Raw genomic sequence first — 19,250 nt, forward strand, 5'->3', positions numbered from 1 at the left:
CTGAAATACCCGTGAGCTACCAACGTAACATCCTTCTGCCTCATTGGGCCTGACTGAAGCTGTCCCCATTCAGAGGCTGAAAGACAATTTCCCCCTCGAATAAATAAATTATATCATATTAAACATTCCTCCTCACCCCCGTATCTTCACTCGTCTTAACCACCTGGCCTTTATCTTTTCTCCCTTGTTTCCTCACACTCTTCCAATTCCCAGATGTATTAATTGCCAACCAAGACTATTTGTGACCTTTTTTCTATTTTCTCTTTAAAAGAGAGAGAGAGAGAGAGAGAGAGAGAGAGAGAGAGCAGAGAGAGAGAGAGAGAGAGAGAGAGAGAGACGCTGTGTGTGAGAAAGGAGGTGCAGGTGTGTGACAAGAGAATGGAAGGGATGTAAAATGAGCAGATTACCGGTAAGTCGTTTGCCTACCCTCATATTTAAATATAACCTAAGATGGAAAAAAAAAAAAAACATTGTTACGACCCCCCCACCCCACCCCCACCGACTCCACCTACCAGGTACAGCTTCATTTTATGGGAAACACTTCTATGATATAGTCTTTATCACTGCAATCATAGTAAACATTTATAATTCAGTGAAACGTGATTATGAACAATGCTGCAGGGAACATTGTACTGACATGTTCCCTCGTTTCCATTCCGCTGATGTTACTCGTCGCGACTCTACTGGTTCAGTCTATGAAGTCATTAAAGCTTCTACATTGAAGTGTTGTGTCATCGTCGAATGTAAAATGGATGGTGTACAGAATGTGTAGCAGTGTATGTTACTCACAGAGAATTATCCACTTACTTCAAACTTCATCAACACACAACTATGGGAATGTTACAGAATTGACCTGGTTTAAAACAATTACAGAGAGCAGAATGCTTAATGGTGTTTACTGCACACTGCAGCCCTTGTGATTTAAAGTGAAAAGTTCAAGTGCTAGAAACTAAATAAACATGTTTATTTGTTATTTGTTTTACCCAACAAAAAGCAAGCGGGGAGCCAGGAAGTTCAGTTAGATAGCGTGGGCGCTCCATTAACAGACGCTGAATCCTTCCAGTGTTGGTTCAAAAGTGAAAGATTGAATTTTAAGCTAACTAGAATATTTTTGTGAGCATGTTACCTGTTTGGATAAAGCCGCATAGCTTCTCTGTGCACTATTCAGTCGTGTCTGCAAGTCTCACCTGGATACTGTCAGTGTTCAAGAAGGTATCCGCTCAGTTCCACTCTTGATTGCCGTTTTCGTCTTCACCAAACCTAGCCATCATCAACCAGGATTAGGCAAAGCTTAAATGCTCATATTTACTTTGAATTTAGGCTTTTCTAAATGTACCACATTGACAGCAGCCTGTTGCAAAGTGGTCCAAACATGTGATTTGCGATTTTCAGGTCGCACAACAGATTTCAAGAGGGCCCCTAAGGTCATCCTCTAGATCTGCTCTGCTGCACAGACAAAATGTCCTGAGCCCACCAAGCTTGTTAAGCTAACCACTAAGAATACAGACGCACTTAACACTTTGCCCAATTTAAGCCAAATGTTTCCAAACATCCTGACTTGGGTACATCAGTGTATGTTTAGCCTTCTATTACTGCCAGAGAACAGAAGACACTGAGTGACTTACATAATGCAACAGAAAGCGCCTCTTTTCCCGACTAGCATAGAAATTCACTATCTTCTCAGGTGACAGTTTTGACGTCAGATCGCCCCATTATAATGCTTCAACTACATCTCTGCATGATGAGTGACTCGATAAGGAGATGTGACCTGAGTTTGTGATAATTCAGTGCCCTGAGGAGACATATGTTTCAGGGTTAAAAGAGATGTTGTTCTTATATGTCACGTATGGTATACAGAACTGTAGAGGCCTCATGATTAAAGCAAAGTTTCATATCAAGTCGTCTCTTCAGTCGTAAAAACCCGCACAGTAGCTATACTGGTGAAATGATTGACCGATGTTAGTATGTAATCTAGAAGGCCTAAGAGGGTTTTGTAAGAAGGAAACAAAAGCAGTATGTGGAATACAGAGACTAACTAGTGCCACATTGGGGAACAAACATATATTATGCAGCTTCTTTCTATAGTCAGCAATGTTTTCTAAGTTTAAATCATCAGCTGGTGCAAGAGCTAACTTTTTAATTGCAATCAAGTGAATATGTGGAACTCTTCAGCTGCTAGAAGCCAGCCAGAGACAGCAATTTAAATTCACTTGTGGAGCTAGTATTAGTTTAGCTGGTTAGCTACAGCTGGTACAATCGGCTAGTGCCAGCTGGTGTCCTATCTAGATATGAAATGTATGCTTTTGTCTACTTTAATCCAAAATCAACCATCCATGAAAAATCAACCATGTTGTCAGAACCTCCCCAGACTTTGGTGTGGCAAATCTCCGTCTGTTGGTTCAAACTTGTGAGATGGAAAACCTGGAACAGCAAACAGTCAAACACCAAACAAATACTCTGTAACTACTACATAATGTAATACTTTTCCATCTCCTCTCCACCAGATTCTAACACAGGAGGACTGGAACAAGGTACTTTACAATGGCATGGCGTCCACCTCCCCAGTGGCTGCCCTCTACTTCATTGCGCTCATGACCTTCGGCAACTACGTCCTCTTCAACTTGCTGGTGGCCATCTTGGTTGAAGGTTTCCAGACAGAGGTACAGTGTTGGCTGGGGACACATGTACACAACTAACCATTCTGTATTACAACTTCACTATTCTTTCCTGAAATTCAGTCCAGTTTTTCCTTAAGTCTTTAGAGTCTGATTTTCCCCCCTGGGTGAGATTGTTTTTCTTCTTCTGATAACAAGTGAGCTAAGTAACCTTGCAGACGGAGCTGGCTCGCTTCCAGGCGTAACCACAATTATTTCTGTAAAAAAGGAAGTCCTTCGGAAAGTAGTGTCTATATACTCTAATCACACCCTGATGTAACTATTTTTTGAGAAATAGTTTTCAAGACAGAAATATGAGGCTACATTACTCAATAAAATCCTTTTTTTCAGTAAAGGCAACCATAATAATCCTAATGGATGGATGCTCATGCCCACACAGGCTACATAACACATTCACAGACCCTGTAGGCATTAACCTGTACCTTTTCTTGTACTCTCTGCAGTGGGTGAAGATATGAGAGCACACTATGTTGCAGTGTTTATCCTCTCCTCTTCATCTTCATCTCTCTGTCAGCCTCTTGTCCTCCCACTCGTTCCCACTATCTCAGCAGTCAACCTTATTATTGTTCTGCTTCTTTTTTTTTTTTTTTTTCTGCCAATGCAGTCATGCCATAAAGTACATCATAAGACAACTATGTCTGCTAGACTAGACAGTGACTGTTTACATACCAACATATCCTGTTACATGAGTTACAGATGCCTTCTTGTCATACCTAACACCTTCATCACATTGATCTTCGGGATCCCTAGTATAACTCTTCGTTTGTCAAAAACTGAAGAGTAGTACGCTGTCCACCCACAAACTATATTTTCTCATTCTTCTTCTTTGAGACAATAAAAACCAAGAGACAACGAAAAGATATAGAAATATGTTTTATAAGAGACAGCTGCTGAGAAGAGTAGTTTCCCTGAAATATGTAGGTCCGTATTAAACAAGGAAGTTGTATTTGGGACTGATAGATTTAGTACAGGTAAGAAATAGAGGGTGAGACAGATGGGAAGAGTCTCCCTCCCCCCCCTCTGTCTGTAAGGGGTGTCGGCTCCTCCGCTTTGATCTCTGATGGTCTTTGGTTCTTTGGATGAGAGGAGAGAGAATACAAGGGGTGGCAGGGAGAGGCTGACAGCGGTATAAAAAATTGATTCATTGTAATGGGTTTCTATTGCTATTGAGCTGATCTGTTGTACAAATATCAGGTATGAGACACTGAGCTGCATAGGATGAAGGTTTTTAATGCAGACTAAGACCAGACTAAGGTGCCAGAATTAAAATGAAGCTGAGGTTAAGCCAAGCATTCTTTAATACTTAATGTTTCGTCTTGACATGTGATTCTTTTTGGTCAAATCCAATAAGAGGAAAATGTATTCAATCTTTTTTTTTTATTCAATCTTACTCTAGCTATTGTCCTGTCTCTTAAATATAGGCATAAAAAGCCCCCAAAAAACTTTAACGTTTTTAAGAAAAGAATGGCGTTTCAGCCATTTGCAAAAAAAATACCACAAAAAGAAAGTACTGTATGTTCTTTTCAAAGCACCCACAAAGGGCAAAACAGCCCCAGCTGCCTCCCTGCTGAAGGATGTAAGCTAACGTTGCAGCAGATAAATATCAACTGACTGACCACTGAAGCTGCTGAGAGTCAAATATATGGGCAGCTAAAGAGAGAAGAAAATATTAGTTGCAAACCTTTATTAAGAGGCACTTTGCTTATGATGCTAATTTTAAAGCTAATACTGTGCAGTCACTTTTTAACAGAAATAGAAAAAGTGTCTTTTTTTGTTTAAGTTTTACCTCTGTCAAAATCTATGGGAGGTAAGAGAGAACTCTTCAAAAACACTGAAATATACGCACTCAGATACACACACACCACCGAATGTCGAAGCCCCCTCTAGGTCTTTCAGCTTGTGATCTGTCCCCCCCCCCCTTCGTATCCGCAGCTGTCGGCTTCATTCTCCCTCTCTTTTTTCAACTTAACATCCTTTTTCTGCAAACACTAAGTTTATTTTTAGTCGGCCCAAACTTTCCTTGCGTCAGGGTTGCTAGGTAACGGGCGCTTGTACGACGTGAGCCAAGCCAGGAGAGATACATGGCTGTGGAGCTGAGACACACGCAGCCATGCACAAAAAAAGTGTATCGCTCAATGTCTTTATTGCTTTGAGTGTAAAGGCAAAGGGGAAATATTCTTAAGGAGGTATTTTTTCCCCCACACTTTTTTTTATATTTGTCTCCTTCAACCATCATCTTCATCTCATCCACACACTTTCTCTCAGTGTGTCAGGTTGTTATGGTGTGTACATGTGAGAGGATTCAGTATCCGCTGCAGAGAGTGCAACCACACCAATCTCTTTTTTCATGGAGACCTATTAACAGCAGAGAGACTGAAGTTGTTCTTTTCTATAACACCTCTCACAATGCCAATAAATATACACGCAACCATGCACATCACATTAAAGCGCACACACGCAGGATAAGAGCTTACATGACAGTCTGCTGCAAAGGCATGCTTCCATTCTGAGCACAAAATGTCCTGAACAATGCATAGCTGGACTGCAGTGTCATTAAATGTATATGTCAAGACCATTCTCATTACTGCTGTCGGACTTTCATACTAAACATGACCGGACCAACGAATGGAAGGTAAAAACATAGCTGTGCTCTTCACGTCTGCTCTTTGCTGTCCTGACTTTTCATGCTTTCGACATGTGCAGCACATGACTGCACACTGTGATCCAGGACAGTAGCTTTGATTTGCTCTGTTGCATGGTAAAGTCAAGATGTTACAAACAGGCTGAATCTCCTTTTAACTGTTTCCTTCTGCTCTTATCCACTGCAATGGTTCCACCTCTCACCTCTGTGCATCTTTTCCTGTGTGCGCCTCCCTCCCTTGTCCGGCTGCAACTCTCACTTCCACTATAGGAAGTGACCAAGCGGGAGGACTTGCATGTCCAGCCGAGCCTGATTCAGCTGCCTGTAGAGTCAGGGGTATGTAAAGCACTGCAGCTCTCCCTTCCCTCCCCTTGTTTAATCGTCTTGCCGTCCTACTTCTACCTCCCCTCTGCCCACCCTCTTGGCCCACTCCCAACACCCTTACCCGTAGAGGCTTTGTGATGATGTATCACATCTCGAAACAGCCACAGTTCGAAGGTTATATGCATCTCATTTATTAATAGTTGCAAGATTACGCAGAGACTGTGTAGGTCTGTTCTCACTTTTGCTTTTGTGCATTATTTGGTTGATTAATAAAGTATTTCTGATTCTGAATCTGATTAACAAACCAGCTAGATTTTTCATTGAATACACTTAAGCAGATTTTTAATAATTTATATGCAAATTCACCCAATTAAAACAACAAAATATTCTGTGTTTTAGGCCATTCATTAAATAAAGCCGTGCATAAAGTTTATTTTATACGCAGACTCTTTCAGATGCTGCTGCTCTTTCAGAAGTGTCTCGTTGCCAACCCAATTGCACAGAGTAGAGCTTCAGAAAGTACAAGTCCAGTTCATTCTCCTTTCGCAGAGAGCGTCAAATAGCTTGCAATTGGAGCTTTTCCAAGGCTTGAATGGACAAAAACTCTAGCAGTTGAATCATCAGTACACAAGATGAGTAACTGTGTTAGAAAATATCGAGTGCTTTCAAAAAAAATTCACAAGCCAAAAGAGAAGTCAGGAACAACTCCAAACAGTTTAAAATTCTGAGAGTCCTGCCCATAACAACAAGACGCTCAAGACTACACTTTGAGAAGCACTGACTTTATATATGGCATTTTAAATCAATCCACTATTTATATGAATCTCAACACTGAACACATGCTTTCTTTCTAACTGTAACAATCATTCCCCTCTACTCCATAGACGCAGGCCAAACTGTAGGGGGGTAAAGTTTCTGAAATGAAAACAGAATTCAAGGTTCAGACTTCTAATTTTGTGGGTCACTGTAACCATTTATGTCCTTGCAAGAGTGACTCTCTCTTTTTTTCAGAAAGTGTGGTAGCCTTTTAGTTATAGTTAGTTAAGTTGTAGCAAGCTAGTTGGCCCAGAAATTGAGCCATTTTAGACAATGTTAAAAATGTCTATTATTGCTGCTATCCAGTATCCACCTGTGACATTAGTGTGATGATTAACTAACCACACCACACAAATATGTATTTAAACATTTAATGTGAATTCAGGATTTCTTTATATTAAGACTGATGTATATTATGTTGAGGTAAGGGGTGAAGATGGAAGAAGGCAGCCATCTCTAGGCTGGTCTTCTGTTCAAAGTTTAATTCAGTCTTCCCCTCGATCAACGAGTCACAGCTGTGAGTTTTAAGGAATTACTGGCAGAACAGAGTCTTAGATGGAGTATTAATGTTGTTTTTACTTTAAGAATTTAGTCCAATAAGACACTGTGAGAGCTTAACATTAAAGAAAATGATGATAATTTAGTGTTTGTCAACTTATATCCAAAGTAACAACCAGAAAACTGGAGTTCTAAAGTGAAGAGTGCATGTAGTGTACTGTTACACTTTTGTAACATGGTATTAGAATTCACCGATCATGATTTTGAAGAAAGAAAATGGAAATGATTCTAAAGAGTGACTCAAGAAAAACATTTTGCTGTCTACAAAATGAGCCACCAAAAAAACCACCAAATAGAAATTGCAGATTTAATCAACGTTTTAAAGGGACAATCATTTTTCTAAAGTCATATTTAAAACCCTTCTGCACCACAAACTGAAGTCTGTTGCTTCACCAGTCATGGACTGGCTGATTGTAAGATTGTTAGTATTTTGATATTGATGTGGAACTGAATGTGTCACTCCAACCAGCCTCTTCCAAAATACCAAAATGAACAAATCTCTTTGCTGTTGAATCACAACTACAGAAGTCAAGTTACTCACCTATGTTGCTATGCTTATAACCTCCAACCTGGCTGCCAGAGAATGTACCACATTACCAAAAAGTCCTCTCACCTGCTTTTCTGCATGATGCAAAATACTAACTGGGAAATTTGTGACCGTTCAGTAGAAGAGACTACAAAGAGTTCTAAGAATTTCTTCACTTTGCTGTATTTGCGTGTTTTTCTTTCTTTTCTTGTCTAACTTAAAAAGCAGACTCCACATCAAATCCCAGGGCGAATGCTTTACTCCAACCAGGCCCCCCTCCCCTCACTTTTTTCTTTTCCAGCCTCGGGGTAAGAAAGCTACGCTGGTGCTGCCTAAGTCTTCCTCTCTCAGCTTCAGTTTTATCTGGCTGGGGGATCGATTTAAAGGTCACATATTATCCTCCTTTTCATCAAGTTTAAATAAGTCTCAGAGCTCCCCAAACATGTCTTTGAAGCTTCTTGCTAACAAATTCACTTGACCATATATTTTATCATTCCTATTAACCCCTTTATTTCCGAACAGGCTGCTTCTGTGTCTGTAGCTTTAAATGCAAATGAGCTGTGTCTGACCACACCCCCTCTCTGGAAGGCCTTGGACTTTCTTTCGCCATGCCCTATTTTTAAGGGTAAGAAGGCGGATGAGTGGGCAGAACATACACCCAACTGTGGGAGTGTCACGCACCTGGGGGAGGGGTTACTGCCCTTTGTGATGTCTCGAAGGGGAAATCTCCAAACAGCCTGTTTGAGCACACATTTTCTGAAAAGTGGCGCAGACAAAAGACACAGAGGATGGACATTTCTCAAAACGTGGGGGGGTTTGTAGACAGGCTAAAGACACATTTTAGTGTTAGAAAACATGGTAAAGTATATTTTGCATAATATGTGACCTTTAAAGTTAAGAAGAGAGGAGAACAGGTTGGGGCTGAATGAGGTTTTTTTTTGGAAAAGCCCTAGTAGAGCCAGATAAATCCAACCAGGCTACAGGTTTAGAGCTAATAAAAAGGAGGCGGATCAGCTTTGTTTGTATGACTATTAAGGCAAGGCCAGTGCACTCTGGGAAATGAGGCCTTTGAAAACAAGATGGTCTTCTCCCTGTCCTTTAATTTTACACTGATGAATTGAATCCTTAACTAAACCAGGACATTTTTTCCAATAGGCAAATGCTCTGATTCTTTTTTTTTTTGTCTAATCTCTTTTGGACTCTTCCTTAAATACAGAGGACCATCGAGTTCTAAGCTTCAGATGGGTGTTTGAGCGGAGTCTGCTGGCTGATTCTAATGGTTTAACCTGTTTTTTCGGTTATGTTACTCTTTTTGTTTGCCTCTTTGAAATGTATACCACTTTGCACACATTGTACATCTTCTGGGTATTCTAGGACCAATTTATGTTACGTTTAAATCATTAAATCAATGATGAAGCTTTTAATCAATCAATAAGCAGCTAGAAATGTGTCTGCTCATTATGTGTGGATTTAGTGATGAAAAAGAAAAATGCATTTGTTTGAAACACAATTTTTGCTATTGAGAGGTTATGACGAATAATTGAAAAAAAAAATTCCATTAGATTTCCATTTTGAATTTAATCCAATTCAGCTATCCTCATGGTGGTATGGGTGATGTTTGGTAACACACACCGTGTTGTTTGAGACTAAAATTATTTTTAATGGATTTCATGAAAGTTTTAGTCCTTTCCCTCAAAACAAATACCTGCTCAGCTGGGGACACAACTGTCAGCATGTGCTGTTCTTTATAGCATTTTAGCAAAAGTTTACACAGATTAAAATGAGTGAAATAATGGTTACATAATTGTATTTAGATTTTGAAATATAGGTTTCCATTTAATTATTCTTGTGGATGCCATTAAGTCCTTGGTGTTGGTTTAGCGGGCTATAACAGCACACGTATCTGATTTAATTTCAGTCTCTAATGCTGCTGTGGAAGGATGCAATTTTTGGCCGACACACACATACAGAAACACAATTACATCCTATCAACATCCACCCTCTGTCCCCCTATTTACACCCTTTTTTAAAGGGATATGATAGAGATCCCCCTGTGTGCTGCTGGTGTCCATTATTGTCCGGCTATCAGCAGCAGGCCTGGTCTGGCCTATCTCCTGTTCCCACCACCATGCCCAAATTGGGGTGGCAGAGTGTAAACAGGCTATCTAAACAGCCCGGCTATTTGGGGACCAAGGATTTCCCTTGAGACCTACCACCCCCCCCCCCCTGCCCCCGCCAAAAAAAAAAAGAAAAGGGGAGCGAGAGGGTGAAAAATATATTTTTTTAAAAATCAGAATCATGTCTGAGCTGGATTAATCTCTTCCCCCTAGTCTCATGTAGGTTCACTGATGTGAGGGCTTCTTCTCAGCAGCCTGTTGACTGCCTGACTGGGTTTCTAAATTGTACTGTGCACTCCTGACGATAAGGGCAGAACAGATCTTTGGTCAGCTTGAGCTTTTGCGAAAATAGTTGCACAGTTTCAGTCTTGACCTGCTGCTAGGTCAACAGGTAAACTCTGAAATTGTTATACTACAGCTGCAAAAGACACATTAAGCAGCCTGCGTTTCAGTGCCCTGTTATAAATATACCAACTGTACTGAGTGGCGAAAGATTGCACGCAAATTTATAGTCAATGTGTGCCTGTGTTTTTGTCCTGCAGCTAAGGCTGATCTCAGTGCTCACTAAACCAGAGCTGTTACCATACGAGAATCTTAGGCTTTAATATTTTGTCTGTGTGCCTCAGAAAGGAGAGATGAGGGTCAGGTTGTCCTGTTGCTCTTCACATAGGCCTGTCAGGTCTCATCCTTATTCTTACACTACAAGGTCACCACAACAAAGTCCATGGCCTAACTTTGATTTTACAGTGAGTACCAACCACTCCGTCAGACTGACCTTTAAAATGACCAGAGGCTGCTGCAGACACAAGCTAACACTAACTGAGCACCTCTCAGCAGGGACCAAAGCCAGGACTATCTCTTTGACCCCACCCCCCCTTACACACACATACACCCAAACTCTAAAACAAGAGCACAGATGAGCCTTGCACTCCACTTGGTATTGTCCTATCGGAGCTCTCTATTCTGACTGATTACCTGTGGCTGGATGAGCCCTGCAGAAAAGAGGCGCTAACTGAGGTTACACCGGCGTTTTTTTTCTTCGATTATGTTTGGGAATAAATTGTTGTGGGTATTTGCTGTCAGTGTAATGGTGAATGTGTTTTTGTATGTTTTAAAATAAATTAGTACATGACCAAAGACAAAATTAGCCCTTATGGTGTGTATGCTAATTGACTAGAATGAGAATAAGCACTATTGGCCAAATTGTTTTAAGTTCACAAATTCCTCTCCATTTTGTGGTAGCTCCATAACATATAAAGAAGAAATAAAATAGAAGATGCAGGTGAAATACTAGTCAGTCAAGAATAACAAAACTGAACAGTTGATTACTGCATTTTACTCTGAGAAATGTATCTGAAAAGAAAGTATGCAGGTGGAGCACTTTCAGGGCCTGAGTCACAAAGAATGGATTGCAGCCACTAATAGCTTCAAAAAGTGCTCATCATTTGCTCCCATTATCTGCTCAGTCTAGACGTCTAATTCACAAAGCACATAGTGCTAAAAATATTGAGGCGCAAGCACGCCCACAACGTTGTCCTGCTCCACAGTTCTTTCTTCTGTGTCTGAATCGGGAGAGAGGCTATCTGCACATTCACTCTGCACAGATCTGTGCTCTTGTGCTGAACGAGCGCTATGTTGTCCACATAATGACAATGAGCAAAGAGATCTGGGGAAACCTTCTCAAGTGTATTCTGAGGCCAAACTCGAAAAATATAAAACGAGTTTCAAAGTTAAAAAAAAAGCTTCCTTCTTGAATGGGGCAAGCAAGGAGAGCTTTAAGAAAAAACAACAACCCTTCTATCCTTCACATGCGTAACAGCTCCAGACCTCCCCAAATATGTGGATGAAATGTAGGGCCGTTGAAAAGCCCAGGACTGATTTAACCTCTGGTTATTAAAATAAGAGTGGTGTTGCAGTAATATTTTCAGACTGTATTTACAGAATATTTATTATAAATTCATATAGAGTTGGATTTGCATAGAAAGGGTCAATTGGCCCCCTAAAGGACGACATAATGGCTCATTAAAATACAAACAAACAGCACTGGCCCACAGAGATACTGTTTGATCTGCAGCAAATGTAGGAGTGCATTGAACCCTTCTGTATTTTGTAAATTAGATCAGGCTCAGGTTTAGTGGGTGCAAATGCTGCACAATTCTTCTGTGAACCAGGCCCTGGGATTATTGAAGGATGTTTCTCACTGAGTGTTTTATTAAGCTCAAAGGCTTCCTCTGTCAACACACAACTAAAAAAAAGACGAAACAAGGAACTGCAGGAAATGAAAATATTGATTAAAATGCTGGAAGAATAAATCAGCCATTAAAAAAAAGCAACAATCAAAAATGTCAATACTTTCAGTAATGCTTAAAGCTAAATGCTAACAACATACTATAATGCTCAAAGCATTACAACGCAATCATAAAATGTAGAAGAAAGAGGGCCATTAAAGATATTCATTAATAGAAATTAAATTCCTAATATTGTGAGTTTTTAAAAGTATCCCTGGGCTCTTCATGTTCCCTGCCGTGAGCCTACATTTCTAAAGAGAAATGAGTTGCGGAAATGTGATGAGCACGGCAAAAACATGAAGGCTCTAAGCAGCCTCTTGGTTGCTCGTTCATTAGCATCTGTTCTCTTTAACTTATTTTCCCACACTACACAGTGTCGGGGAAATCAGTCGGGTACACAAAATAAGTGGCTTTAATTACAAAAAAAAAACAAATTGATGCCTCAGACGCAGTCGTACCTTTCCTGCAGTAAACAAACTCAGTATTCACAACATCCACACTTGATTAGTCTTACTCTTAAACTCTTAGGAAGTATCAAGACATTAATTTGTTAATTTTAAAATGGAGGTCCTTGGTGATTAGGTCCCGAGGCTTTTTTGCATACAGTTAAATCACTTTGCTACGGAGCTCTGACTCACCCAGTTTGGCATTCTGTTAATCCAGCATCCACCTGGCATTCTCACACACCTTAATGGAGTCCGCTGGCTCTGGCATAGTGCTACAAATACACGCAGGGAACTCTGAGATATACTGCAGTAGTTTGGAAAGTGGGGGCAGGGTTAAAGCAGCAGCAAGGAGAGAGCAATTGTTAGCCTTAGAAAAACTCTTTGAAACACAATAATCTGGAGATGAGATGTTCTGTAAGTGAACGTGAGGCAGTGAGAAGAACTTATTTTGACATCAAAACAAGGCATACCTATTTCTGCTCTTCTGACAAAAGCCAATTTCTGTTGCTGGTTTGCAGAGTGCCTTACAATACAATTATGTACACCTGGTGTGAGTTGTGTGTTTAAGTGTGAAAATTGTATCTAGCAACCACACTGAAGCTCCTTAGGGTCTAGACGAGTTAAAAACAAAATGCCTTGTAGCTTTATTAACTCAATATACGGACCAAGCTCTCTGAAATTATAATGTTGCCATTTCCTTGTTGAGTTTCAGTGTGGTTTCTCTTAAGAATCTTTCTCACCCTCCTGGCATGCCAGCACTATCTACAATTAATCTTTCTCACCCTCTCTCTGCACCCTGTGAGATTTGAACTCAGGGTTTAGGGAGACCGCAACCTCACCCGCCCCGCTTACAGGAGTGTGGTTGCCTCTAGGGAGTGATCCAAGGGTCCAATCTGAACGACGATTGATGCATTGTGACTAAGCTACAGCAAAGCAGGGATCTGTGTTTAGAGGCAACTTCAACCCAGCTGCTTTCTATTAACTCTACCAAGAAAGAGAGAATTTTTTTTTTTCTTTTTTTTTTTTTACAGGTGTATTCGGCTAACACTTTTATGTGCTTTTGTGTGTCAAGGGAGATGCTTCTAAATCAGGTTCTGAGATTGATTCCTGTGCACGAAGTATGGAGGATGTCAACGGCAGCAAGAAGGATTTATCAGCGTCTGCAGGTGAGGCACACACATAAACTGTACCTGTGTATTCGGAACACAATCACTATCTACTCCATGAATCAAGTGGAATGTGGGCGAATCAATTCAACTCGGTTGTGATTTATCAAAGCCCCCCGTTAAACACACTTGCAAAACTTGAACCATCTGTGTTTGCATTTGTAGCTGTTTGCATTTTGCTTCACTAATCTCTGTCAAACCCCCCGCAGATTACTTACCCTGTTGTGTTTCTTACAAAATGTATGTTAAAGATTGTAATACAGCAGCTGGTTAAGCCAGGGGCTTTTAAAACGTTGCCCTAGTCAAACATCCGCCCCGCCTTTTTGCGTGTCAGTGGTCTTCTGTTCTCAGTTTTTTTTCTCAGTTGGTTTCAGACCTCACTCAGTAGGCACGTGTCTGCCTGTCTCCCTGCACAGCATCAAACCAGAACAGCAGCCTCATCCATAATTCCTCATACGCCGGTTTCCCATCCCCTCTAATTACTGTTCGCGCAGACTGAAAAGCCCAGTGGAAACACTACTGTATGGAGAACAAGTCCCAGACGTACGGTATCACCCTCCCCCTTCAGCTCCTTCTGACGCTCTGCATCAAACTGCTTACATAGCTGGAAGAGTCTAATAGACATCTTCTAGGCCTCGGATAAAAGTCGGAAGACGGAGGAATTAGCGTTATTAAAGTTGCATTTCCCTCTGCATGTCATGTATTTGTGTTGCTGCCAAACATAATATCCTCTCCCACGCATCCCATAAGATTAATGCCCTGCTGAAATATTCATGTTGCTCAGTACCAGTACGAGGCATCCATTTTAAGTACGCTGTGCTGCATTACTGAGTGTGCACCCATGTGCCACCTCATGCTGTTCTCTGTTCCCCCAGTTGTTTTTGTAAGTTTTTTTTAACTTTTATTCGCCTTTAAAGTTTTTTTTGTTTGTTTTTTTTTATCATCAAGTGTTCTAAGTTTGGTCCCTTCTGTTTCACACTTCTGTCATTTGGGATGCAACCATTTTATTCATCCGTCTTCTATTCTTCACCTCAAACCCCACACAATCCCTATTCTTACCCATCCCCCACGCTCCAATTGACCCCTCTTTCCTGTGCTAGTAGTGCCAGTAAACGGTCATGTGGACCTGAAGACCAGCCTGACTCCACCTTTAATTACCCACACGGCTGCCACGCCAATGCCCGTACCCAAGTTGCCTGTCGGAGGTGAACCCGCCGTGGGCTTCGATTCCCGCCGAGGGAGCAACATCTCCATAGACCCAGCGAGCTATGAAAGATCACCGGTTTGTACATGCAAAATCATTTCAGCTCACACCGAATGCATGCAATCCGATCGTAACAACCCATTTTCAGGATGCCAGGAAGCCAAAATGAATACGTATGTGAGGAGGATGTGTGCCCTTTAGAGTCTCTCTGAACTCTATGTCCATGTTTTGCTGGTGTGTTGCGGTCATAGTGATTGATGATGATTAATGTTGCATGCTGGTCCAACACATTTACTGCTGCTACCACCACTAATTATATGACAAGCTTATAATTAGCCTCAAGATTGAAAAACATAAGCCCAGATCTCTGCATCTGCTGCTGTCTGATTCTCAGGATGAATCTTTAATTGAAATCAGCTCCCAACAAACCAAGACACTTTAGCAACACATTTGACATGCAGTCCCTTTGGTAATTCTCCTTCCTCCTGCTTTCTACATCCCACTCTGACCTCCTCTTGCCCACCTGGTCGTCCACCTGCTCCAGACCAGTGCCCGAAGCGTCTCCCCCTATGCCCTATGGAGTTCTGGCAGCGGCAGGACCAGTCGCCGGTCCAGCTGGAACAGCCTGAGTCGTGCCCCTTCACTCAAACGACAGAAGCGGCAGTCGGGGGAGCGGCGATCCCTCCTCTCTGGGGAGGGTGGCTCCAGCTCGGAGGAAGGGGAAGGAGGAGGAGGAGAAGAAGGAGGAGGAGGAGGAGGTGGGTTGATGGATGAAGATGATGCCTCTCTGGCCAGGACGGACTCCCTGTCCCAGTCACAGAGAGGACCCCGACATCGGAGGATGGAGTCAGTGGAGACTCGGAGCTCCATGGAATTGCCTCCTGATGCTCTGCTGCAGGTACATGCTGTAAATCTATCAAACAATGGGGGAACAATAATAATGACACCTCAAGCTTCACAAATCGTAAGGCCTGCTCACTTGGCATGTCACATGCTCAGATGTAGCATTCTCATTCACTGGTTTAATCCCAGTCACAGCTTTAAGCAGAAGATGTCAGCGAAAACTGACACATCTTTCCCTTTTTTGTTCAACATCAAAGAATACAAAAAAACTATGACTTTGGATAATGCATGCATAGTAGATATAATACAAATGTTTGCTTGTAAGCTTGATGAATCTTCTGGACTGACTGGGCCTTTCCCAATAGCACATGATTGGCTCTATTTAAGTCTCTTTACTGATACAACACGTCTTTTACTCAACCTTATCCTGTCGAGAGTAAGTGCTCACGGGAGGCTGGGTTCTTTTCTGAGCTTATAATGATGCCAAGTGTAACAACTGTTGGATTGCCTGTGTTTGCTTTATAAAGACGATACACATCACAGAATCTACCACACCAACTCTCTAGTGGTTGGTTCTCTCGGACCAGTCAATGGTCTATTCCAGGGATGGGCAACTTTGGTCACAGCAAGGGCCACATTAATTTTATTCTCACTGCCAGAGGGCCAAGTTGTAGTATACAAAAACAATTACAGTCAATTATGTCTCAAATTTAACTCAACATATACCAGTGATCAAATATTATTATGGACATATTTCTGGTTTTCATGATTTCATGGCAGATTTTGTCATGTTTTCTTCATGTTTCCAATAAATTGATATGTAAAAATTGACATGGGGGCCACATTGAGGGTTGATTGGGGCCGCCAGTTGCGGTACCATATCAGACATTGATTACAAATAACTGCAACAGACAGTCAGGAGTAAAGAAAAAAATCAGTGGTGCTGACCTGCCCTCCTTCCAGGACTTTTACTGGTCCAGGGTCAGAAAACAGGCAGATAACATCACTGCAGACCACCACAACCCCAAAACACAAACTGTTCAAACTCCTCCCCTCTGGTAGGCGTCTATCCCCACAGTCTTTCTACGCAACTCAAATGTACAAGAAAAAGAGGAATCTGAGTTTCTTAAGACAATTTCAGATAATGACTGACATGACATTTGGAAAATACATCAAACATCCAGCAATTTTCCGATATGGAGGAAAAATGTGATCAATTTTTTTTTTTGTCACACAGAAGGCCAGGATCAAATATTAAACAAAAGTCTACCATGCTGTGGAGATTGTGGAGTTATAGCTGCAGCTCATTCAGATATGTCGGGTTGTGTCATTAATATTATCATCTTTGGAAAATGTTTGTTGAGCTTCATGATGCTCTTTCTGTGTAATATTAATTCTTCTGAGGGAACTGTACCAATAAGGGACTGGGGTAAAAAATACAGTTGATGTCTGGGAAAATATCTATCTGGATGGAGACTGAAAATGGAAAACAGCCATATTGTTTGAGACCACAAGAGGTACAGTGGGAAACTGGGGTGTTCTTAGGTCTCAGTCTTGTTTGTTTGTATACATGTTCACCTGTGGGCTATATAAGAAAACAAATGTGAAAACCATTAATAAAAAATAAAGTGATGAGACCAAAGAAGTTAAGTGTGACTACATCTCCTCTGCCCTTAATGTCCTTTTCCTCGTTTAGGTGCCATACCTGTACCGCTCAGCCAGCATGCACAGCTCCAGACCCCCCTCACTGGGCCACTTGCTGCCCCCGGAGCATCGCGACTGCAATGGGAAGGGCTCTCCATCAGTCCTGGGCCCCACTCATGTCTCTCTGGAGGACAACACTGAGGAAGAGAATGCAGAGGAGGAGGCCAACGTGGTCAGTCCGTCTGCATGTTTGCTTGTTCCTATGCCTCTGTTCAAACAAAAAATACAATAACATTCCCTGTTTAAAGACATATTTAAGTTTGGAGCAATTTAAGCAGCTGGAATCTTAGCAATGCATATTTCTTCTTAAATTAGCATGCCCCTTGTATCTGTTTGCCTTTTTTGGTAATCCCTGATTTATTCATACAGTATGTGCAAGAGAAAAACTAATCAAAAAACTTGTATATGTTTAGAATAATTTTGGGCCAAATTATGCAACAAGCAATAGTGAATACATAAATAAATAAATAATGAAGTGTGCACTCCCTACCCTCCCTAGGGTCGTGTTGCCAGGATGTTTCACTGGCTGGAGAAGAAACAGCCGGAGTGGTGTCGACAGAGGGACACCTGGTCCCTCTACCTCTTCCCTCCAGAGTTGAGGTAATATATGAACTCTACTCATCTCCATATCTCCACCTCTCTGCCCTGCTCTTAGTCCTGCAGGTTCTCTCCCCTTAATACTGGCTTTAACATATTCATGGAAGTTCTGAGTCCACCACGGCTGTCTGAAGATTTGTAACCTCCTCCTGTGGAAGTTGAGAGAAATTATAAGTGTATTTAAAGGTTCATTTAAAAAAATGTTAAATATTTTTTTCTGGTGTTATCAGTGTACAGGAACTAGCTGAGCCCTCCTCTTGACAAGAATATCATCATTTTTAACATTGCATTTGACTGATGCTGAATGCAATGGCAATGTTTTTTTTGGGTTTTTTTGCCGCAGTGTGAGCACAGCATTTTTTTTCTGTCCTCCTATATCCACTCCTGTTCCCTCCCACATTCTGTTTTCAGAAGTCTCTTTTATCTGCACATTTCTGCCATGTCAGGGGTGAGTAAGTAGGAGCAAAGGGAGGGAAGGGAGTTTCTCCTACTGAGTGAGCGGCGTGTTATCTTAGCCACGTGCTGAATACATTGCCTCCCACCTTTCCTCGCCCCCATTTCCTTCACTCCTCCTCCTCTTCTGGGGCTTTGATCCATGCATCGCTGCTGTCTGTTAGGGGATGTGGCTATGAAGGCATCACCAGGCAACATACTGGCCCCCAGCCTGCCACCACAGCCTTGCAACTCGCTAATTAAACATCAAACAAGGAGCCCCCTGCCACACATCCAAAGGGAATGTTAGCCATCACCGGTGTCATAATGTTGTTGCAAATGAGCAGATGTTTCCAATGCAATGGCTCTCAGACACAGCATAAAACAATTCACATAGTTGAAGGAGATTTCAGTGCCAAATAAATGATGTCTTAGGGTCGCAAAACTGCAGTCAGCCCAAGGTTCAAAATGTACCTCGTTTTTTTTCGTCATGGTTTTCGGTTCGGTTCTGACGGCCCAGGCTGTGTGAGTGTTTATGTACTTTACTGTACATATAGGAAGACATTGGAGGACTTACTCACAGAAACAGGGTGTAAAGCGTATTTTTTTGTGCACGGTTACTTTGCTTCAAACGCTGCCTCGTCTATTCTCTGTTCGCTCTCAGACCGTCCGATATATCATCAAACAAACATGATAACATGAGGGACGAACAGTGTGATGAAGCTGCCACTTACAAAGCAGGTTATTTAGATAAATAGAATTCATGTTCTTGTTAGAAGACGCGCTAACTCACCACTCATCAAGGTAGAAGCCAAGTTAGCCAACCATGCAAGTCTACATTGTGCATGTGAACATATAAAGAGCAGTATCCTCACGAAGTGTTAAGAGTTGGTAAAGTAGTTAGATGCTTTGG

The 19,250-nt window shown here is 41.6% G+C and overlaps 1 protein-coding gene across 18 annotated transcripts in view; it reads left to right on the forward strand.

The window, feature by feature from the left end:
• Positions 1 to 19,250, forward strand: part of cacna1g (calcium channel, voltage-dependent, T type, alpha 1G subunit) — a 247,626-nt gene that overhangs the window by 163,781 nt on the left and 64,595 nt on the right. For 12 of the 18 annotated variants that reach the window (XR_010664891.1, XM_065949287.1, XM_065949277.1 and 9 more), the window contains exons 14-20: positions 2,505 to 2,660; positions 5,587 to 5,652; positions 13,464 to 13,557; positions 14,658 to 14,839; positions 15,306 to 15,659; positions 17,301 to 17,480; positions 17,808 to 17,908. Coding sequence is in view for 17 of the 18 variants with exons in the window: in XM_065949287.1 (XP_065805359.1) it covers positions 2,505 to 2,660; positions 5,587 to 5,652; positions 13,464 to 13,557; positions 14,658 to 14,839; positions 15,306 to 15,659; positions 17,301 to 17,480; positions 17,808 to 17,908 (1,133 nt within the window). In the remaining variant the exon portion in view is untranslated. The remainder of the gene's footprint in view (positions 1 to 2,504; positions 2,661 to 5,586; positions 5,653 to 13,463; positions 13,558 to 14,657; positions 14,840 to 15,305; positions 15,660 to 17,300; positions 17,481 to 17,807; positions 17,909 to 19,250) is intronic. The other 6 variants (XM_065949282.1, XM_065949280.1, XM_065949288.1 and 3 more) reach the window with 3 other exon arrangements.

The sequence above is a fragment of the Labrus bergylta genome, chromosome 21 (genome assembly GCF_963930695.1).
Source record: "Labrus bergylta chromosome 21, fLabBer1.1, whole genome shotgun sequence".
In the NCBI taxonomy this organism is placed as follows: domain Eukaryota; kingdom Metazoa; phylum Chordata; class Actinopteri; order Labriformes; family Labridae; genus Labrus; species Labrus bergylta.